This window comes from Varroa destructor, unplaced genomic scaffold (genome assembly GCF_002443255.2).
Source record: "Varroa destructor unplaced genomic scaffold, Vdes_3.0 BEIS01000004.1, whole genome shotgun sequence".
NCBI lineage: Eukaryota > Metazoa > Arthropoda > Arachnida > Mesostigmata > Varroidae > Varroa > Varroa destructor.
In genome coordinates this window covers 48,235,882-48,256,685 of record NW_019211457.1, presented here as the reverse complement: position 1 = coordinate 48,256,685, position 20,804 = coordinate 48,235,882, and the positions used below count along the sequence as shown (strand labels likewise).

Genomic DNA, 20,804 nt, shown 5'->3' with positions numbered 1-20,804 from the left:
ATATAAATAAAGGCTTTGAAGATTCAGGCTTATATATATATATATATATATATATATATATAATACAGGTACAATATAATACTCAATGTAATACAATTTCTTGAGCTCCTTAGCGGTGTCTTGAAAGCTTTCAAAAAGATCCACCTAAATGCCAGGAAAATGTATCTCTAGGCTGCACTTAAAGGCTGTAAATGAATAAGATACCGTTGTCTATTATTTCTTATTTCTTAAACAAACTAGCAGGATATTCCAGAACACTGCTCATTTTTGATAATGAGCCATTATGATGTGCTTTTTTGTTGAGTAAGTAAATTAGTTATTAGGTCAACACCCATCAATCTCGTCACCGTGAATCTAAGGCAATTCGATTGTTAACTTAAAACAGCACACTAATGAATGTAAGCAAGCACTGCAGTAGGCACATATCATTGTATACAGAACAAAGAAAAGGAGAAAGTCACGAAAAATTTTATTTCACATACAGCCTAATTCCTAAAAAAAAGCCTGCACGTCTTCGCATAGATAAAAAAAGAAAGCAAAATGCGCTGCGAGTCTCATAGGCAACGTACCTGGTTTGCAATATTAGCTGGGAACAACAGAAATTGAGTTAAGGACTTCCTACACAAACATCAAAAAAGTGTGTTTTGAAAAAGTAGGGTGAAAAATGCTTGATCGAATATAAGCGTACCTCACCTACACATTTTGGATGATAGATCAAATTTTATATATGAAAGAGGTTACTTTTTTTAACCACCATTCAACTCCTCAAATAGGGAACTTTGTCAAACATGCCTGGAGCGCAACATAAAAGCTCTGACAGAAGCACCAGTAAGTACAGCACAAAAACAGCACAGTTACGCTATACAAATCTGTCTATTTATTCAACTGGCAGGAAGCATCTTATAGGAAACATAATTTGTACTCGCATGAAGTCGAAGACCTCAATAAAGAAAACCTAGCATACTGTCATTAGTAACTTACAGTCAATTAGACTATGATTATTTTAGTATGACTATCATTTTCTCGGCATTATATAATACACCCATATTCATAATGTCTTCGCTACTATGATAAGTCAAAAGCATGCTTTTCTGTTTTTTGTTTCATAGACCTCCACCGCCCGCACGACTGTAGCGTCTGAAAATGCCTAAAAAAGCTTGAACATGAAAGCAAACAGTTTGCCTTTTTCCACCCCTAGCCTATTTTTATTTGACTAGAGGAAGATTACTGTTAACATTGAAACAATAGATTATATCCCGAGACGGTCCAAAGCCAAACTTTGGTAATTATCCCAGATATTGGTCCAAGGGGATTCAAATTTGAATAGTGAACTTCACTTATAGAAAGCGCTAGATGTGCGTGTAGGGGTTATTTTGCTATATAAGTGAAGAGAACTGCTTATATTAGAATCTGAGTTACGATTTTAAACAAGCTGGTGATATCTGAATTCTGCATCATCGAGATGTTGGTCAGAACAGTTGGAAGAATAAGTAGTATTCCCTTAGGTCTAAGGAAGACCTTTTGAAGTTATGCGCATGACCATATGACAACAGTTATTGTCTGCTCATTTACAAAGCCATTTATAATTAAATGCTTTTTTTAAAAATAAAAAAAAAGAAAATTTTAAATACACTTATATTCTGGCACAGTGTTATGCTTAAGGTGTCCCGAAGCGCTACATCAGTAACTGCTACATTGCATTTTATGGAGAATAAACAACAGGTTAACTACCAAACACGGATAGTTCAAATGTTCGAAGTTTGCTTTCAGATGGGACAGCCATAAGCATGATAGGACCTGATAATATTATATACTTTTAAGCTGTGTGACAATATTTCTAATATGCTAATATATACTTTAGGATTGTTTATGGAAAGTTTAGTTAGGAAGAGGAAACATATCTTTGCGTATACTTACTTGCTTTTAAGAGGTTAAAAAGCTGGTGGGGTTAATATTACAGTTTCTGTAGAAGAGTACTATAACAAGAAGTAGATCCTTTCTTGCAAGGAAGAGAGGTATTCCCGCCTGCAGCCATACACGTGTGACATACATCCATACAAATACACATGCTGATGGATGAAGGGCCATTTGAGATGAATGGGGTTAACGACGAAGTTTACGTAAGTGCGTGGTTGGGAATGTCAAAAGAGGCAGAAGAGACCACAGTTGGTTATGAGTGTGCCATTTTCTGCAAAGGTATTGCAAGTCTGAGACAGAGGGCCGTGATGATACAGCAACGAGCTGAACCGTGACGTCTCAGGTTTATTAAGTTATTGATCGTTAATAATTGTTTGACGTATACTGATAACACACACATTTAATGTTAGCCTTAGCGTTGTTAGTATACAGGTTTAACACTAGTGAAGAGAAGGTGGGAAAAAATATGCGGGCTCATAGCGAACATAAATGAAAAAAAATGTAAATCCATAAAGCTTTTTAATGAACTGTGCAGTTATGATATAAATAATACAGTAGATACTGTATACCCTTCTATCTTTTGGTTTTATTTAAACTTTGAGCCTATATGCATCTCTTAGTGGTAGTGGATACCCAAAAAACGGCTACAGTATCGCAATTACAATCAGTGAGATTAGTTCAGCATTTTCTAAGAAGTCTGTTTAAAAAGTCTTCTTTACGACTACATTGAGGTGCAACAAATTAGGTGCGTTTCCTTGCTTTACTAATGTAATTGTTAATCTTACATTTGTTGCGCTCAATGATATAGAGCCGGTCGAGATCGAATCCTATAAAAGAACGGAGAGACAGTACGCCACTCACAAGTTAATAAGTTCAGCAATAAATTGAATTGATTTGTTTGGCAAATGTGAGTCGGGTTTTTGTGTGGAGTGCCCTCTTAGAGATTTTCAAGCCAAAATAGTGACATTACTAGTTATATGATCCGATCTTATCCGAGCTTATCTATTGACAACTGGCAATATAATAGCTATAAAAACCCTCACCTCTATGAAGGACCAGATTCTTTGTTATTACATGTAACTGGCATTCGTTTATTTTAATTCTAGGCGCACAAAACCCTTTATAGGTGCAACAATAGAAATACTCAAGCAACTGTACACAACTCTACCGTTCAAACGTAAACAACATGGCTTCATTCAGTATTTTGTTTTTCTTTAATTTCAGTACTCCTCTGTCAACACTTCAGAATGCTTAGGTGCTGCAAACGACGTTTCTTATTATCAAATCACTGGAAGGGTAAATTATATATATAAAGCACTGCAAATGATTCTGTACTCCTGATTGCATCACGTTACACAATCGTTCTAGGAAATACTATGATACATAAATACTATTAACTTTCAAAAAAAAAAGCTTATTGTGGTACTAATGACAGTTTCGAAAATTATTACGGTGCTTTGCTCATGCGGTAGTTGACAATAATTATTGGAACCAGAAACGTGCGAATTGGTTGGCAAATGTAAGGTTTTCGTAAGATATAAGCTACGTAGCAGTTCAGCTGTATACTATACTTTCAGTCGATGCGTCTTTTGCCTTTCGTCTTTGTCCCTCCGACTAGACGACTGCTTGCAGTAAGACCTTGAAGCCAATAGCACGCAATCGAATATTTTAATAGTTTCAGTTTGAAAACAAATTATTTTTTTCAGTTTTTTAAAGCTGCTTTGGTCTAGATGACTTCTCATGTGGTACGAATTTCCCTTTTTATGCACCTTAAGCAGAATAGTATTCCCCTTAAGCAGAATAGTATTCCATATTTATAAAGATGAATAAGATGGTTTAGTAAGTCAAGCCGATCTTCCACGAAGCCGCGATTGAACCCAGTTTGATCCATATATGGCATAATTCGTATGCTTGATGACACAAACCTCGAACATAAGGTTTGCAAATAAAAAAAACAATTAAATGAAAAACAAGTTTGTGCTTTAGTACTTCCCGCATGTTTCTGGAAAAATGAAGATTCTCTCCGAGTCAGCAAGAACTCAGTTTCGGAAAACTCGTAAAAAAAGTTTTAAGCCTATAGTTCACTTTTTATATAGTTAACATGAGAATATGATTGTAAATTCATGATGTAAATGTAAGGACGAATGTAAGCGTACACATAAGATTGTATGGCGTTCAATACCTTGTTCTCGTAACCAGACGCCAAGCAGCTGCCACACGAGAGCACCACAAGCGGCCGCAAAGAAACCCCGCCAGTAATTGCGGACCGCAAAAAACACTGATGTTACCTCGATACTGAATAAGACACCTGAAAATGGTAGAATATAACAATTTTCGACCATCACATGAAATGAAATTATAATTAACTCTGCACAGTTAATATATTTTCGTAAAATAAAATTTGTGATCAATGTGTAATGATATGACTATGAATCCAATAAAACTGTGTGAAGCATAGTAATTTTCGTTAGCACCAATTCAGACAAAGCGAAATCAGGGTTCCTTTTGATGAAACCTACAGCGGGTGCTATGTACGGAACTATTTACAATATATTGCAGTATTCTGATTGCTATTCAGACGGGATCCATCAACAACAGTCGTGAGCCTAACAAAAATAATAAATGTAGGCGCCAAAATCGTATTGTATGTCAATATGAGGCACCTCCATGTACATGTGTCGTCTATTAAGGTGCTTCGTATGAGCTACATGAATTACAATCGTAGTCATGCAAACCTTTGTTAGACGCTTTGTTCACGGTTACAAAACGTCCGATATTCTTATAAAGTTGGACTTAATATAACAAACAGTATAACATTAGTTACATGAACGTCAGAGGTAGATTCGGTGGAACCACGATCATCATATCTTCAATGGATACTCCTATTAGAATTACCCTATTTCCAAAATAGTATTCATATTTCTTTTTGTTTGAGCAGGTAAAGTCGCACTTACTACACTTATTAAATAATTGATTGTGCATATCCCGTCACTACTTTTCTACTCTATTCATAGTCCCTTACGATTGTTCTCCGCTGAAGGGATTAACTGAAGGCTTACAGAGTTCGAGTTCATTTGCATGAACTTTGCATGGACCCATATGCAAAAAAAACTTTTTATCAACACCGTCAAAAAGTAATTCACCTTGAGGTCAGTTGCTCGCTGAAATTCTATCAGTTAAAATTGTAAGGGCAACTCTATATTATTAGGTTGCAAAGAAAATGTTCGTAACAGTTGTTAATAACGTAGTGTTTTTTCTGTACTAATATACTTATTGAACATCAATTGTTGTCCACGACTTATATACCGTTCGAAAACATTTTTCCCGCTCTATCTCTGTGGGCTTTGGCGGTGTCGTGTTGTAACTGCAACTTCAGTACCATAGAACTCTTCAAAGATGGGTGTTTCAGGTAAAAAAAATACATATTCAGCACTTTTTGCACTGTGCAATTGATCGAGAACAAAACGCTACCAAAAGAGCCCGAGATAGTTGCCTGGTATATGGTAACGACGTTATGGCTGAAATAAATGCTCAAGAGTAATTTTATTGAGCCCGAAAATGGTACTTGGGGCCTGGAAAATGCCTCCCGCTTTGGCCGACCGTCTGGGCTTGATGACAACCACTGAAGCCACTTTGGAAAGAAATATAACCGACAAACAACCCGAGAATTGGCCAAAAGATTGGCTACAACCACACGACCGTTGTTAGCCACCTTAAGGCCTATGAAGTTATTCAGGAATGCTTGGCGACCTCTTGAATTTCCTGACTCCGGGAAAGCATTATGGCCGTTCAACATCTCGCCCGGTATCAAACGTTCCACGGCCGCGATGATCGATTTTATACAGATATCTCACTAGCAGTGAGAAACGGTGCCTGTATGTCGACATGAACTACAGACCGAAATGAGTCTAGTAGAGGAGCTGAGGTCCAGGGTTCACCCATATCTTTAACCAAAAAAAAAAAGGTATGGCTTGCGTTTAGTGCGATTGCAAAAACCTGATTCACTGGGAATTGCTTTCTAAATGTTTTAAGTCAAGCACTTTGTTAGGCAGAAGTTATTTTCTGCAAATCATATAGTTTACTGGCCGAATTGCACCGAGTCAACAAGGCAATTCAAGAAAACAAATTCGGCAAACGAGGTCAGACAATCTTGTTTCATGACAACGCGAAATCACACACGGAAAACATACCCGAACCTACCTTCCTGGACATCGAATGGGGCGTTTTGTTGCACCCTATTTCGATTTTCCCAGATCTTGCGACGTATTTTCACCTTTTTCGTTTGTTGGACAATCACCTTTGTGATCTTACTTTGAACACAGATCAACAACTCAAAAAGGCAGTTGAAGAATTTCGAAATGAAACTCGCCGCGGAGATACATCATTTGGTGGTAAGATGAGAGAGAAAGTCGTAATACAGTCGTAAACAAAATAATCTATTATCACAAACAAAAAATGTGTTACTTTCTATTCAGTAAAAAGAGCGCGAGAACTTCTACTTTAATACAGCAATGCTGAAGTATGTAGGCTACACATACTAGATTTATTTTTAGGTTCTGCTTTCAACAAACTATGAAAGAAAACCACTGCTTTTACATTTTTTTTATTAAACGCCTTTAGAGAATCAGTGTATAATCAGCGTAAAACCAGCCTTTAAAGTAGAGTCATACTTCCACATTAGACCAAAATGTGACGACATGCTTCTTTGACAAGCAGTGCAAATACATGGAGCTTAAACTAACAAATAATTTATGAGCAATTGTGATAGAAAGAGCATGTAAAAATGTGCACTAAAGAAAATAGTGCTTTCTTAAACGCGGGAATGCTTCCGCGGTCAGATACCAAAATATTATATGTTAAGCCTCCTAGACCAGTGCTTTGAATGCCTATATTGTTAAAGTTGTAATTGTAACCTGAAATACAACACTTTACCATGACATTATACTTATTGAAGAACTCTTACTTAAGCTTAGACTTAGCTTATACTTAGAAGCCTTAAGGCCTTCAATAAGAAGGTACACTGAAGAATATAGTGTATAAGGTTTAGTATTACACTTCAAATTACCACACCTAAAACAAATCGCACCAACTTCATTTGTTTCATGTCAACATGGAAACCGTGTTGACATGAACATGCCGAAAAAGCACTCGAAGAAACCATGTTTACATTAATATGTAACAATCGATGCGTCAAATGGCCAGCATTGTCTCAGACCGCAGTGGATAAGCAGAATGCGCCTTTAAACGAATTGTTATCTTAGAATTTCTCGGGTGGACTGATTTGACGCACTTACCTCCGAGCGGAGCAGCAAATGTGCACGCAACACCAACGGCGCAGGCTGCTGCTAACATTTCACTCGTCCGGGACTCGTTCTGCAATCGTTTTACAATAAACATTGTAAGATATATAAAATATGATGTTAAAAACTGCCTTGGAAATAAATACGTAAAAATGTTGATTTTAAGATATAGAAACTTGGGTAGTGAAGTAAGCTGAAACAGCAGATAACATAGATAGCTTACTACAAGTACCCATGATTCGCTAAGGACGCTGTATGCCTTACCATATAATGTGTGAACTATATACAATGATGTACAATATATATTGGTTTGGTACCGCTATTTTTTGTAACATAGATTGCTTTTATCTCATTCATGAAAGTATTTCAATACACATGGGATTCTGAGCTTATTGCTGTGATCGTGAGCTTGTTTATATAGTAAGAGCTCCGTATTTGGTCGAAAGGTCAAATGGTGATTAGTTTTTGTTTAAGAGACACAGTATCTGCTGTACTTTCCTCGTTTGTTGCTAATTATGTTATAATGCATATTGTACATAAGCATATTTTCATTCTTTATGGAAAAAGGTTGTTAATTCAAGTCTGACATGGTGTTCATAAATAGAGTTCAGAACTGACGCTAATCAAGGGACGCTGCCTCTTCCTGACTCTACCGTTTGAAACTGATTCTAAACCCAGATTTTTAATCTAGCCGTTTATTCCATGCATACTTAAACGATATTTGCTTCTGGTTTCTGTTGTACATTTTTATGACGGGTTGTGTATTGTCTTCAAAACGCGACATTGTTCTTCAAGCTTTCGGTGCGCAAAGGGATATTGGTAGGTCTAAACTCATTAAATTATTGCTTATATAAAAAATTCCGATAATAAGAAATTCTTGGGTGATCACTGGCAAACAATCCCAAGAATGCAAAAGATCAAAGAGGTCAAAATGTCTGGATGATGCACAAAACTGGAAGTTAATATTTTCTGCTCCCAACTGACTGTCACTTTCTCTATAAAAAAAATCCAGATGCATCAGGTGTGTTTTTTTTTGGACGATTCTCTAACCCCTTAAATCCAAATCCTACCAAGAATGTTTAAGTTTCTCTAATGTAAATTCTTCTTTTTCTAGAAGCGGCACAAAAAACTGAGAATGACATCGAGCATCGATATCTGGCAAAAAAAGATGCTTTTAATATTGCTGAACGCTTGTCAAACTTGTAAAGGTTAAATAATAGCTGACGAGAAACAACCCATTAAAGCGCGTCTCAGCTAGGTGTAGTACTTTGTATTTTCTGAAAAAACCTACATAATATCTTTTCGCCTTCTTCTTAGTCGGCCCTTTCGTAGGCAAACCGGCATTGGTCAGCAATTTTGTAGGCACGTAAATACTATAAATAAATCCTTTAGATCAACAAATTTACTGTTTTCCATCTATAAAGTTCTCGTCTGTGCTTTTTTATTCCCATTATAATAATAGTCATGAAACAGATTTAATTTTAGACTGTTTTTTTTCAGGCCTTCGTCCGTTTCGCCTTTTCTTTGTGTTGTTTGAAATTTAGATACGGAATGTCTTTTTGACTTTCCTTCTTTCTTCTTTGTTTGAATGACAATATGTTACCATTACTTCGGTCTTCTATAATTTCTACAGATCTGTTGCGTAGCACTCACTTATGTGTAATTGAAGCAAAGCTCTTTTAACTGTAAATATGTACCCACCCATGCTTTGCGTTTCAGTGCTACTTTTATATCTCAAATAACTAATTTTCATCATAGGCTAATAACATATTACATTACTGGTTTATCAATTTCATTAACGGTCTGTCTCATTACCGAAGATTTTACTTGGTACTGCGGACTACTGCCTTCTTATGCTTCGCACGTTGAGGTTATACAGGAAGACCGATTTCACCCCTGTGTGAGTCTTTCCCTTCTTGCAGTGTCACACAACCTTATAGTAGCAGTTCGCACAGTTAGGGCGTTAGAACAATGGATATTTCCTCAACAAATTGGATATCTGTAGGGCTGTAAATAATTGACATGTTTTTAATTACCTCGTAGATGCCTTTGAACGAATAGATGATTTTAGATAGTACAGTTGCAATGAGCGACGATATGTGGACGAAAGGCCCTTCCTTTCCTAAAGGCAGCCCGCTGCCTAACGTACACGTTAATCCAATCACCTATGAAAAAGCCCGTTTGTTAGCTTAAAACTCCGTAAACAGTTTCAAATCCTACGTATGTATGAAACACGCTACGTTTAGGGCCCGAGAGAGTTTGTTGGAAATAAAAATGAAATTTACACCATAATAATACAAGTAAATTATTAAATAACAAATTGCACACTGGACGGTATTTCCGTCTCACTCGTTTGCAGTTTACAGAACCTAGAAGTAATGGTAAAAATGATACTATCATATTGTTCCCAGGCTTGGTACTTAGGATAATTTGGCTGTAAAAAGATTGCAGACTAAGTTTTTACGGTAGGGTGTACATGATGTGAGTGACTAATGCACACCTCTGAGCACATTGCCACGATAACGTGGACGTGTGGCCTCTGCTGGTTCAAAGTGTAGCGTCAGCAAATGTTTACTGTGTTATATAGCCACTATGCGCCACAAATCTGTTGGGGAAACTCCCGATAAGTCGAACAAAATCCAGGCCCGCTTTTTCCTAGCGAGTAGCTCTTCTAGGAAAGGTTTATCTAATAAGTTTTTTTAATTAGTTGTTGTTCGTTTTTTATCTTTGAAACTTAAATAATCACACATGTTTAAACCTCTTAGTTGTATCCTGTATTTGATCGATACACTTGATGAATGAAAATTATATGGTCGAATTGTTCATATTAATAATTTTCTTACTCGAGCAATTGATTTAAGCGATCGTTTTTCGTTAAAGAGCAGTCCCGTAGCCTCACACTTAAAAAGTTTTCACTGCCAGTTGTACTCAGTTTACAAATTATACAGATTAGCTTAATGTTAGTTGATAGGTAAATTACCTGTTACTACATATTCGTCAAAACACATATATTTGTTTATACTTCTATATATTTTGCAACGCAGGTAACATGTTGTCTATAATATTAAGCGAAAAAAGGTTAGTATGCAAGATTGTGTATGCGTGACAGTAGTTTTACCGGTATGTATAATAAATTATTAATGGTTACTTTGTTCAATTTAATGAGATATTATATTTGAGAAACAGTAGATTGGAGACCACCATCTGCACAGTACACATAGGAATTAAATCAACTCACCTTTGCGACGAGTGTTTGGAATGTAAGATACTCTTTGAGAACAACGCCTCGGAGGATAGTTTTCATCTCTGGAATGCCCGACCCTTAAATAGAGAATTTGGTTGATAAATAAAAGCCAAGGGAAAATTCAAAAATCCTATTCTGAAACTCTGATCTCCGACAACTCGACACATTTCTGTTGTGATGTTTTAAAATTACTATGAAAATAAAAAATCAACAGAAAAAATCCTTAAGCGTGGGAATCAAAGATGTATAAGTTCATAATTAAAATAATCAGTTGATGCCAAAACACGCAGTTTAGACACATGTTTTATTTTATCATTTGGATGCCCATTGTGCTAAATTGAATTAAGGACTTTACCTATTTAGAGTATGTAAAAGTCGCGCCACACAAACTCTACAAAAAAGCTATTGCGGCAAAAGCGATGATCGTATATGTGCTATGATAGTTAGAACGTAATAATCACTTACCAATTGCCTGTGGCGCTACTGTATGGGCAAATCCACATGAGAACAGGATAAGTAGAACAGGAAAGAAAACCCACGCAATATATTTTAACGCCAGATGAGAAGCCAGGTCGTGATATAGCCATTGACGAGCTAATCAATGAATGGAACCGATTATTATCGTTATGGCTTTGAAATAAATGAATAATAAAATGGCATTGGTATTCTGTAGGTATCTTTTGCTTTATCCTCTTAACTAGGGTACACAGATCCGTAAATTAAGTAATTGTATTGATCGGTATATATACCTTTATTCTGATATAATAGTGAAGTTCCTTTTGATTCTGAACTTCAAACTGTTCTCTATAGCAGTGTTTTAAATAAGATGAGTTTCGATCGCGAACAATGTAATTAGAAAATAAAAAGCGATTGCTATATAAACTTGATAATTGTAGTAGTGCTTTAGTGGAAAGTGTAACCATTTCCGAGCTCCACTAAAAACCGTACTATACCAGTTGGTTATTCAACTGGCAATGACAGAAGTTTTAACATGACCCAATTTAGCATACATAGTAACCTGAAACAAATACCCTAGTATTAATTAATAGCTTAGTGATACTTTATAAGACGACCTTTAAGCTTCACAGAATCTCAGGGCTTCGACTAAAATACAGCTATATATTTGTGATGTGAGCTGTAATTTTACGCTTTCTTTTAAGAATGCTCCTTTTAAAAAATTGGCATATTGTTAGTAGACACACACTGTAGAAATAACATATGGATATAAAATATACTTCTTAAAAATGTCTGTATTCCAAAGTCCATTGCGAATGAGATGAGCGATGAGATGACACCAAGCAGAAGAAGGAAAAACCAGTCTTCGCCACCAATCTTCGAGAAAGTACTGTTCCAACATCGTGATAGAAAATCTGGAAATATGAACGAGAAAATACATCTCGTAGTGAAATTTGAAAATGAATGTTCACTTTTTGGGTCCATTTGGACGTTATATAGCTCTCAGTCCGCATAATTTGCCATGTAGAAGTTCACGGTGGCATGGAATTCTGACGTTGGTTTTGTTGGTCTAAAAGAACTTAATGACTTGTGTTAATGGAAAAACTTCAACTTTCCTATGGCAATCATTATTATTCCAATGTTCTCTACTTTACTCCTTATTTCTGAATAGATTTCTTTACTGAAATTAGAAAGAACAATGGAGCTAATTTATATATGTATGTATATATTTTCTTGTAGCATCCACTGTACCAAGGATACAACTTTTTTGATAAATCCTGTTACAGTTCTAGTAGAATGGCTTTCTGGGTTTTTGCTGTTTTTTTCTGAGCCGGTTTCTTCTGCCTAAAATTCGATTTGTTGCACGAGCCGGTTAGACTCCTTAGGCCAATCTAACTACAGCGTGAGCCTAAGTGTCGGCATCAGGGCGCAGGCACCAAAAATGTAAGAAACGGAAACGTCCAGTCCAATAACATACCGTCTGGCTTTTGCAACTGTTGTGAAAATCAAAATTTTGAGATAGGGAACGACAAAATGAATGAGTTTGAATGCGGTAGCCCGACAAATAAGAGCATAGTATTTCAGGATGCTGGAATTAACCTTTTGTTCCGTCCGCCACCTTTAACTTATACCCATTGCCTAAATTTTTCGTGAAAGATTTGGATGTAGCCAAACTTTTAGTCCACATTTTCTTCACTAAAATGATCTTTCTCGATGTTCCGTCGAAGTTTATGAGCGACCCCAAGCAGTTTAAAAAAGCGACTTACGGTATGGATACAGCTGCTTTGTCATTTTATATCCTTGTAACAGACCGACACTCATCCCTTGGCGTTTTCTTTTTTTATTTTCAAGCATCAATAAAAGAGTTTCAGATACTTCGATCGATGCTTCATCAATGCCCTAAAGCCTCGAACAGTACAGAAAGTATGCCATACATAGAAGTGGCAAAAGTTTTTCTCTTTATCTGAAGTGTGCTTAACTTTTGAGGAAGATTTATTTTGCCATTAAAAGTAATCTACTTTCCTTGTCGCGATACCCTCCACCGTTCAGATTAGTGAATCGGCCACAGAAAAAGGCATTCATCGACTTGGTTTCGAACTTCAGCCCTTACTGCTAATAGCTTATTTTCCGATGCTACTACTATATGTATAATAAATTCTGCATGGATCTGAGCAGGTGGTAACATGATAGAGCAAGCTTTTAAGACCAAACGGACTTCCGTAACTAAGGTATGGGCTGTCGTGCTCTCTTGCAATGAAAGTACTTCCGATTCAGTGACCATTATCGTTATTTAGAGAACTACTTTTGCTGGATTATTCTTTTAATTGATCTTAATAACGTGCATTTCTGTCTAACCCTTTCATACTACTTTGATGCGACGAAAAATAACCGAATTAACCGCTAATGGCATAAAATTATCCAAAAAATTACTTCCTTTTTAATTTATGGATTCCATCAATATCATTCGGACACCAACATGAATATAAAAACCAAAGAGCTCAGCCAAGGATTTCCCTATGCCATGAGCGCTGTCTCCTTGGTCCTTGCTGTAATCAATTCTGTACCTGCATCTAAACCAACGCATGCCGCAGTTGATGCAAATTTTCCAAAGTTCTAAGAACAAGTCTAAAAATGAATTGATGATTCATTCAGAAGACATATTTTTTTATTGACAAATTTATTTTCGATTACGGAAGTAGAAAAAATCTGTGACTTCCCGGATCAAATACTTTTGACTGGATGTTCAGTCTAGTTTTGCAAATGATAGGTCAAGAGATTCTAAAACAGTATTTTAACTGGTCTTCTCATCGTTGGATAAAGCCGTTTAAAATGAAGAGTGAACACGGAAAACAATTTTAAGCATCCTTTTCATTTGCAACCATGGGTTTGCAGCAGATTCCCGTTCTAGCCATTTGATTTGAATATATATAATTGAGCGCTTTTATTTGAAGAATTGATTTAAGTCAGACTTATCAAGTTAAAAATAGGCTCGCAAATAAAACAAAGTGGCGCGTCATTCGAAGCAGTATTCGAACCGTAAGAATATCTTTTTTTAACCTGTAAACCTGAGAAAACGCACCTAGCGTACACGTTTCAAGCTTTTTGGCAAACTTCTTATTGAACAGGATTACCAATCAACCTGAGAATCAGTTGAACAAATCTCGACGTTTTAAAGATGTGTAGAACTGTCTTTTTACTGTTAATTTACTAATATTTAATAGTTCGTCTAACAAAGTTGCTTATAACAAGCCATCGAATCTGGTAGCTCTAGGTAGTTACGGTTTCACGTTTCGATTAAATGACCTGCTGTAAAAATACTATTTACATTTTCTCCTGTGGAAATTAGTAAAAATGAAATTTTTCCATTTTTAACCTTAATGTAGACTTTCGCATGGTAAAACGTTTCAGCACTTTTTGAGCACGTTCGCAGCAAATACTTGAAACGAGTTTCAAGTATTTGCTGCGAACTTGCGAGTTTCAAAGAGTAAAGGAATAGCTCAAGCAATACTATTAATTATTGTTAACTTTACAAATTTCTGAAACATAACTTTGTGATCTAAGTTTAATCTTCCATATGCTTGAGTATAGAAATAACGCATTTAGAAATGGAGTAATAGACAAATTGTACTTATCATGTAAATAATTTATTTCTTTAGCTGTAGCACGCGCTAACGATCAGGATATTTTTTCGATAGTTCAAAGATCATTTTACTATCTTACTACGACCAAAAGTTACGTCAAGTATAAAATGGTTGGTGCAACAATCTGCGCTGTCAAACCGAACGTAAAGCAGTATCAGGCGTACCGTGAAAAGTTTGGTATAATTTCGATGTATAATATTACAGCAGAATTTTGTATTTTACTACACCAAATAATAGAAAGCAATTGGTTCAATGATTTCATTATATATCTGCAACACTTTCCCAATGGAGAACCTGAGTATAGAAATGCACAAACTTTTTTTGTAAGAGTTGTTGACGGTACTTACTGAAACACTTGCGCTGACACTCGCTGGTGTAGGGTTTTAAATCTTTATTAGAAAGTCTTTCCTCAGTCTTGCGTAACTTCTCTAGATTTTTTAACCTTAGAGCTTCCGATCTCGCAAACTGACCTAAATCTTCCTTATATTGTCCAAACATCTGGAAGAAAAGAAGAAATGTAACCTAATTGATTAACTACAATTTCATATGCATAAAACTGTCCTTGTTTTTATTCATGCCGTTTTTCATGCTAGTTCCCATTGCAGATTACATTCACACAATAAAAGGAAGCACATGTATGAAGAAATTCACTAGCCGAATCTTATGAATCATAAAGAAAACACTGAAGTGTGACATTCCAGGCTGTTCCGGGGTTGCTCCTGTAGATTTCTCTTACTTGAAATATTTTAGCTACGTTTCCCTCCGCTCACGCTTGAAAGTACAATTTTCAGGCTATTGGTTTGTTATTATACATCTCTCTGTCTGTTATTGTACAGCGTTGACACGTACAATCAACAGCAAGTAAATGATAACTAACATTTAAATACGAACTTTTAGGGACTTAATAATAACCATAACCTATAAATTCAAAAAAACTCAGTCTTAATATTTAGTGTTAATTAACGTGTACCAAGTTTCCTTCTTACCAAGAGCTTGCAATTACTTTACAGATGGTCCGGCGAAATGGACATCTTTTTTGCGCCTAGCACAAAACACTGCTATATGGTAAACCTTATTTACGTTCTAAAACATCCTAATTGTATATATAATAAGAATTAACGCATACTAACTCAGAGGAAGGCTTTTATGTATTCTAATGTAACTTTTTACGTATTTTTTTCTCTTGTATGTATTACTTGGAGTGAGAAAAGCAGGAACGGTCCCTAGACAGGTATCTTAGTAGAACACGGACTTTGCTTCAATTCACATCTAGCCTTTTCTATCCGGACTAAATTTATTCTAAATTGTCCTCTTTTTCTCACATTCTCAAAGATTGTAAACTTCGGGCACTAAACATTCACTAATGACTTAAATGTTTCTTCTTTAATCTACAAATAACTTTTTAGTAGAAACCGTACGTTAAGCGATATTAATAAATGTGTACTTTTTAAACGGTTCATTAAATACGTTGAATATAAAGCTCTGCAGCGAATTAAACTTTGGGTTCTTATCAGGTCATAAGTAGCAAAATGCATGTGCTCCCCTCCATAAATCAAGGACTCTATTCTAGAACCAAGAATAGAAAATGAACGCATAATAGCCATGACAAACAGTCTGCCAAAATGTGCCTCCATTTGAGGACTCTTTTTATATTTCCTTAACAGGCTAAGACAGTTTCGTATTAGCGGCCAGCCGTTTGAAGGAATATCTGATAGCCTATGTACCGAACGTATAACACGAAAAGCAGGCAAACATGCGCAGCGTCCAGCTGGTATATATTGATACTGAGTCCTAGCGGGCTTCTTCCGGAACTGAAGCTAGCATGTGTATTTCGCATAAATAACACTGTTGTAGTATAACCTAGTTCAGAGTGACAACTTTCCATGCCGATAAGTCGTTAGAGTACACTGTGTCCACTTTGTCGACGGATTTTGAATTTACGATCAACTATTTTTCTATATTTATGCCGACTAAGGGTAAACGTAAAATGAAATGTTATAAAAAAAAACGCCACCTAATGCCAAGAAAGCCGTACGGTCTTCTTCTGAGATTTAGCTTCACCTACAGTCAATCGGCTTCTGACTTGGCCTATTTGTGCAGCCATGATATTCAGTAATACTTTTATGTGTCGTCTTCTGAATTCTGTTAAAGACCAGTTAGCCAGTGGAATAAGGAAACAACACATAGATACAAAGTATGCTTGTGTATGTTTTTAACATGATTTTTAATTCCATTCGGATGTATGCGGAAGGATCGGCAAATGAAGGTATTTGACGAACAAGTCAATATATATCATCCTTTCCGAATGCCAGATGTAGAACTCCACTTAGATCAAAAAAGGATTTTGGCATAGATTACGCCTCCAAAGGTAAGCCAAATACATTGAGCGGGCTCAACGATTTGGAAGATCTTCGGTGTTTCTTCGAAATTTTTATCACCCGTATTCTACTGAACTGAACCGTGGATCCTTGTAGGTAAAAATAAAGCCAAATGTAAAAGAACCTCATTATGCTGAAATCTCTTAGTTACATCGATGTTTTATGTAAAGGAAAACCCCTGTTACGGGGTATGAATTAAGGGGAATGTTACAATGACTACAACAAAAATCCCCAGTTATTCTGAAATATCCATGATAAGTGAAGAACACTGCTGAGGGTTACGCAAGCTATCTTTTTCAACTAAGTAACCATTACAACCCGTAAGCATGAAATCCGTATCTGAAATATGATTATAATATACGACTATTTCATAACTTTCAATAATAATAATAAGAAAGGCTGTTCATGAATTGTTTGTCCTAAGCTCAAAAGTGCAACAAACCAGGTGATAATCACCTTTATGAGAGTATCATAGAGAACAATTATATTAGATATTATTATTTAGCTACACGTAGAAATTGATACATTGTTGGGTAGGGATTCAAAAGCTATACGGAAGCAATGTTTTGTGCAAAACACGAGCTTTGCTAACATCTCAACTACGTTATTGGTCATACTGTACATTAATTCGAAAGAAACAACAAAGTAGGGAATGCTCGTGGTGTATACTAACTACGATTTGTCACAGCCAAGAAAAGATGTTTACAGTTATGTGTCATGTCGACTAATCCGTTTTCTAAATTTGGCAGAAGCAGGGTAAGAAAATGTGCAAGTCTTAGAACAATCTATTTCTCTCTCTCTCTCTTTCTATATATATATATAAACAAGCTGATATTGCTTTGTCAGCTGGCAAAACCAAGCACTCCAAAGGTCTGTTAGATTCTTAAAGTTACTTATAATATTTTAGTTCATTACAGGTCAGTAACGCTTATCATGTTACGATTTCGTGATTCATGTCGACATGTTCTTTAGCGTCGAGTAAAAGTTGTGTTACACATCCTTGTTTAAACTTTCATTTAACGCTAAGTCCTCACTGTCCGTTTTACTGCTTTTACCGATTCCCTCGGCTCCATGGATCTGCTAACGTGAATTACTGGCATGGACGGTGTCCATGCCGCGACTGTAAACTTCAGGACCATCCCCTTGACGCTTGAATGAACCCTGTGACAAGTTGCAAAGATCAAAGTTTCTGCTGGCCGCAGGAGTACTGGATGCACGCGACTTCGACCAATCTAGGCCAAGCTCGTGCTCGCAGTATAGTAACCGTAGGTCGCCAGCGATAACTGACTAATTAATGGTTTCTCCCGCAAAAGCTACGTTTATGCTGTGGTTCATGCTAAATGGTACCAATATAACATAATCCTTATAATATCATCAACTGGCTTAAGAAGTAAAGTTCTAGCCAGGTGTGTCCATAAAGCGAAATTCCGTACTTGTAAACGTGCAGTTCCAACAAAGATGATTAGCTCGGGGTACACTTCGTTATGGTGGTTTTTCGTGGTTAACTCGTTAACCAGCGCTCGCCTAAACTGAACAAATCTTATAGATGTTTCGTTTTCTCACTCTTTTCATTGGAGCTACTGACGGAACATCGAAGCGAGCTGGCTTTCTGCAACCTTAAATGTTAGTATAATCTCGTGTAGAAGACATATCCGTTTGTCGCATTCGGATCGTAATAGACATGCACAGCTTTTTGTAAAAACCCCGTACCCACAAATCTGATCGCTTGCCACCTTCGTTTCATGGTCAGGTGTTTAGATTTTTTGACTTGCCTTTCCAACCGGGCTCTGGTAAATATCAATTTCGACAGCTCAATCTCAGGAAATCGATAACTTAAGTGTCGCGCCCATGTAACTAGCTATTTAAGAACGCCACACGACGAAGCGGATTGGTTTACTTTCTAGGCTGGCCTTTTGAAAGTTTCGCTTTACTCCTCCATAGCTGTAGAGGTGCATTAATACGATATGTCAAACATCTCATTGGCCTAATTGGACAATACGCAAGTTATCGAATTGGGATATATTTTGCATTGTCGAATCTTTAAGCAGGCTGTTAGTTATGCTAGAAATCTGCAGACAGATCTAACGGGACGTAATGTTAAAAACCCTAATATTGCTTATTACAATGTGATTTTATTTTTCCTTGGATTTGTTATGTGCAGATGTTGGTGATATAATATCACATATCAAATTCTGTCAAGCTTAAGCACCGGTTAATCAAACATTTACACTGAAATACATTATTTACAACTAGGCTTTATGAATAAAAATATATTATTGTAACAGACAATAATAGAACAAAACTTAATAATCCGTGAATATTTTTGGATGCGTGAATTGTATGTATAACAGGTATTACAATAATTCACAACAACAATAACAATAAAATGATTCTCGGCGACCCACCAAAGGATTGTCAAAAAGGTTTCCACACTGACCGTACATTTTTTTTATAAATACTCATGCTTTATGTAAAGATACGTGGGGAAGTCAATCAATTATGCGACGATTATGGTGCGTTACTGTTGTACTAATGACTATACTTTATCTTATCTTAGACTTATTTAGGCAAACAAAAGTTTGCACACTTCAATTGTTGACAAGCCTTACTCTCAAGTCATTTGATCTGGCAATAAACAACGCACGCAATTTATCTGGTTCTTAAAGCAGACTGCATGAATATTACCGTATTATACAAAAAGCATCCTAGCAGTCATAAAGACCAAAGTTTACGGTGTATATTGTGCATAGATTGTGCCGAAAGTGGAGATAGTTATAGCATATTATTAAAAAATATTTCTAATGAGTTTTTTGCTACGTGGTTATAATCAAAGTTCTCCAGTTTTTGCCCGGAGAGGAAATTAAATACAACGAGTTCTCATTGGCAGGTCATTAACGGGTAGGCCCTTGCTAAATACGCCCCTGAAAAGGTTTATAAAGCAATTGCCGCCATAGGAAGGTTTACGCACAAGATATGCGGGTCTTATGAGGAGCGTCTTAGCAAGCGTTGCGCAGTCCGTAATATTCTAGGCTTTATGAAGTAAAGCTATGAAAAACAATATAAATACAGTACAGCTGCAAATGATACTGAAAATATCCGGTACCTTCAAACAACTTCAATAGCCATTACTATTCATTGAAACCTTGCAGAGGAGAAAGTGAAATCAGGCTTAAGGAGAACACTTTAGAGTAGAAGGAGTTCTGGGCTAACACATCAAATTAAACAGGCTCATAGCGCAAGGTTTAGAAAATATACTCGGCTGGTACATTAGATGACATACTCAGGTATCACTCTACACAGTTCAAATGCTAACATGGCATGGTTTTAACGCTACTAGTAGAAGATAATCAGAGTAAACGATAAACCAATATGGACAATATTCTACAGCGATGCAAAGAACAAAATCCTTTAGACTTTTTGGATACGACCTTTAAAAAGACTTTTAGCTATCAACAGTGCAGTAGATTAAAAGGTCCTCCAGAGCAAAGAATGGTTTACAAAAATGTCAGAGTTCAACGGAAACTACCAGCTAATACACTCCTTTATTATAAAGGTGCTCAGCTAAAAAACACCCATATAGATATGACGAGAAGCAACACAGCCATCATGGCCACAGGCGTAAACCCAGCGTCCTAACCTAATCGGCAAAGAGAAGCCATATTTTTAATTATTATCAAATAGGCAAAAGGACCGACTCATTTGGTTTTCCAATACTCTTTGCACTACAATGTATTTATTTTAGCAGAAAAACTAGTCGGTAACCATTTTGGACAAAATCATCTTTCCAACCGAGGTGTGGGGTTCCACACCACCTGATTAAATATGCCAAATGTTGATAAAACATTTACGTCGTTTCTGCCGCTAGTGA

The 20,804-nt window shown here is 36.4% G+C and overlaps 1 protein-coding gene and 1 long non-coding RNA gene across 10 annotated transcripts in view; one reads left to right on the top strand and one right to left on the bottom strand.

Moving 5' to 3' along the window:
* The window catches only part of LOC147756303 (uncharacterized), a 15,198-nt gene extending 11,098 nt beyond the window's left edge, over window positions 1-4,100 (top strand). The window contains exon 4 of the long non-coding RNA XR_015325824.1: window positions 3,142-4,100. This is a non-coding gene — a long non-coding RNA (uncharacterized LOC147756303). The remainder of the gene's footprint in view (window positions 1-3,141) is intronic.
* Window positions 1-20,804, bottom strand: part of ClC-a (chloride channel protein 2) — a 67,160-nt gene that overhangs the window by 13,329 nt on the left and 33,027 nt on the right. For all 9 annotated transcript variants that reach the window (XM_086986207.1, XM_086986206.1, XM_022805836.2 and 6 more), the window contains 7 exons: window positions 14,906-15,056; window positions 11,697-11,831; window positions 10,927-11,055; window positions 10,456-10,538; window positions 9,254-9,382; window positions 7,212-7,290; window positions 4,100-4,225 (listed from right to left, as the gene is read on the bottom strand). In XM_086986207.1, the coding sequence (XP_086842333.1) occupies window positions 4,100-4,225; window positions 7,212-7,290; window positions 9,254-9,382; window positions 10,456-10,538; window positions 10,927-11,055; window positions 11,697-11,831; window positions 14,906-15,056 (832 nt within the window). The remainder of the gene's footprint in view (window positions 1-4,099; window positions 4,226-7,211; window positions 7,291-9,253; window positions 9,383-10,455; window positions 10,539-10,926; window positions 11,056-11,696; window positions 11,832-14,905; window positions 15,057-20,804) is intronic.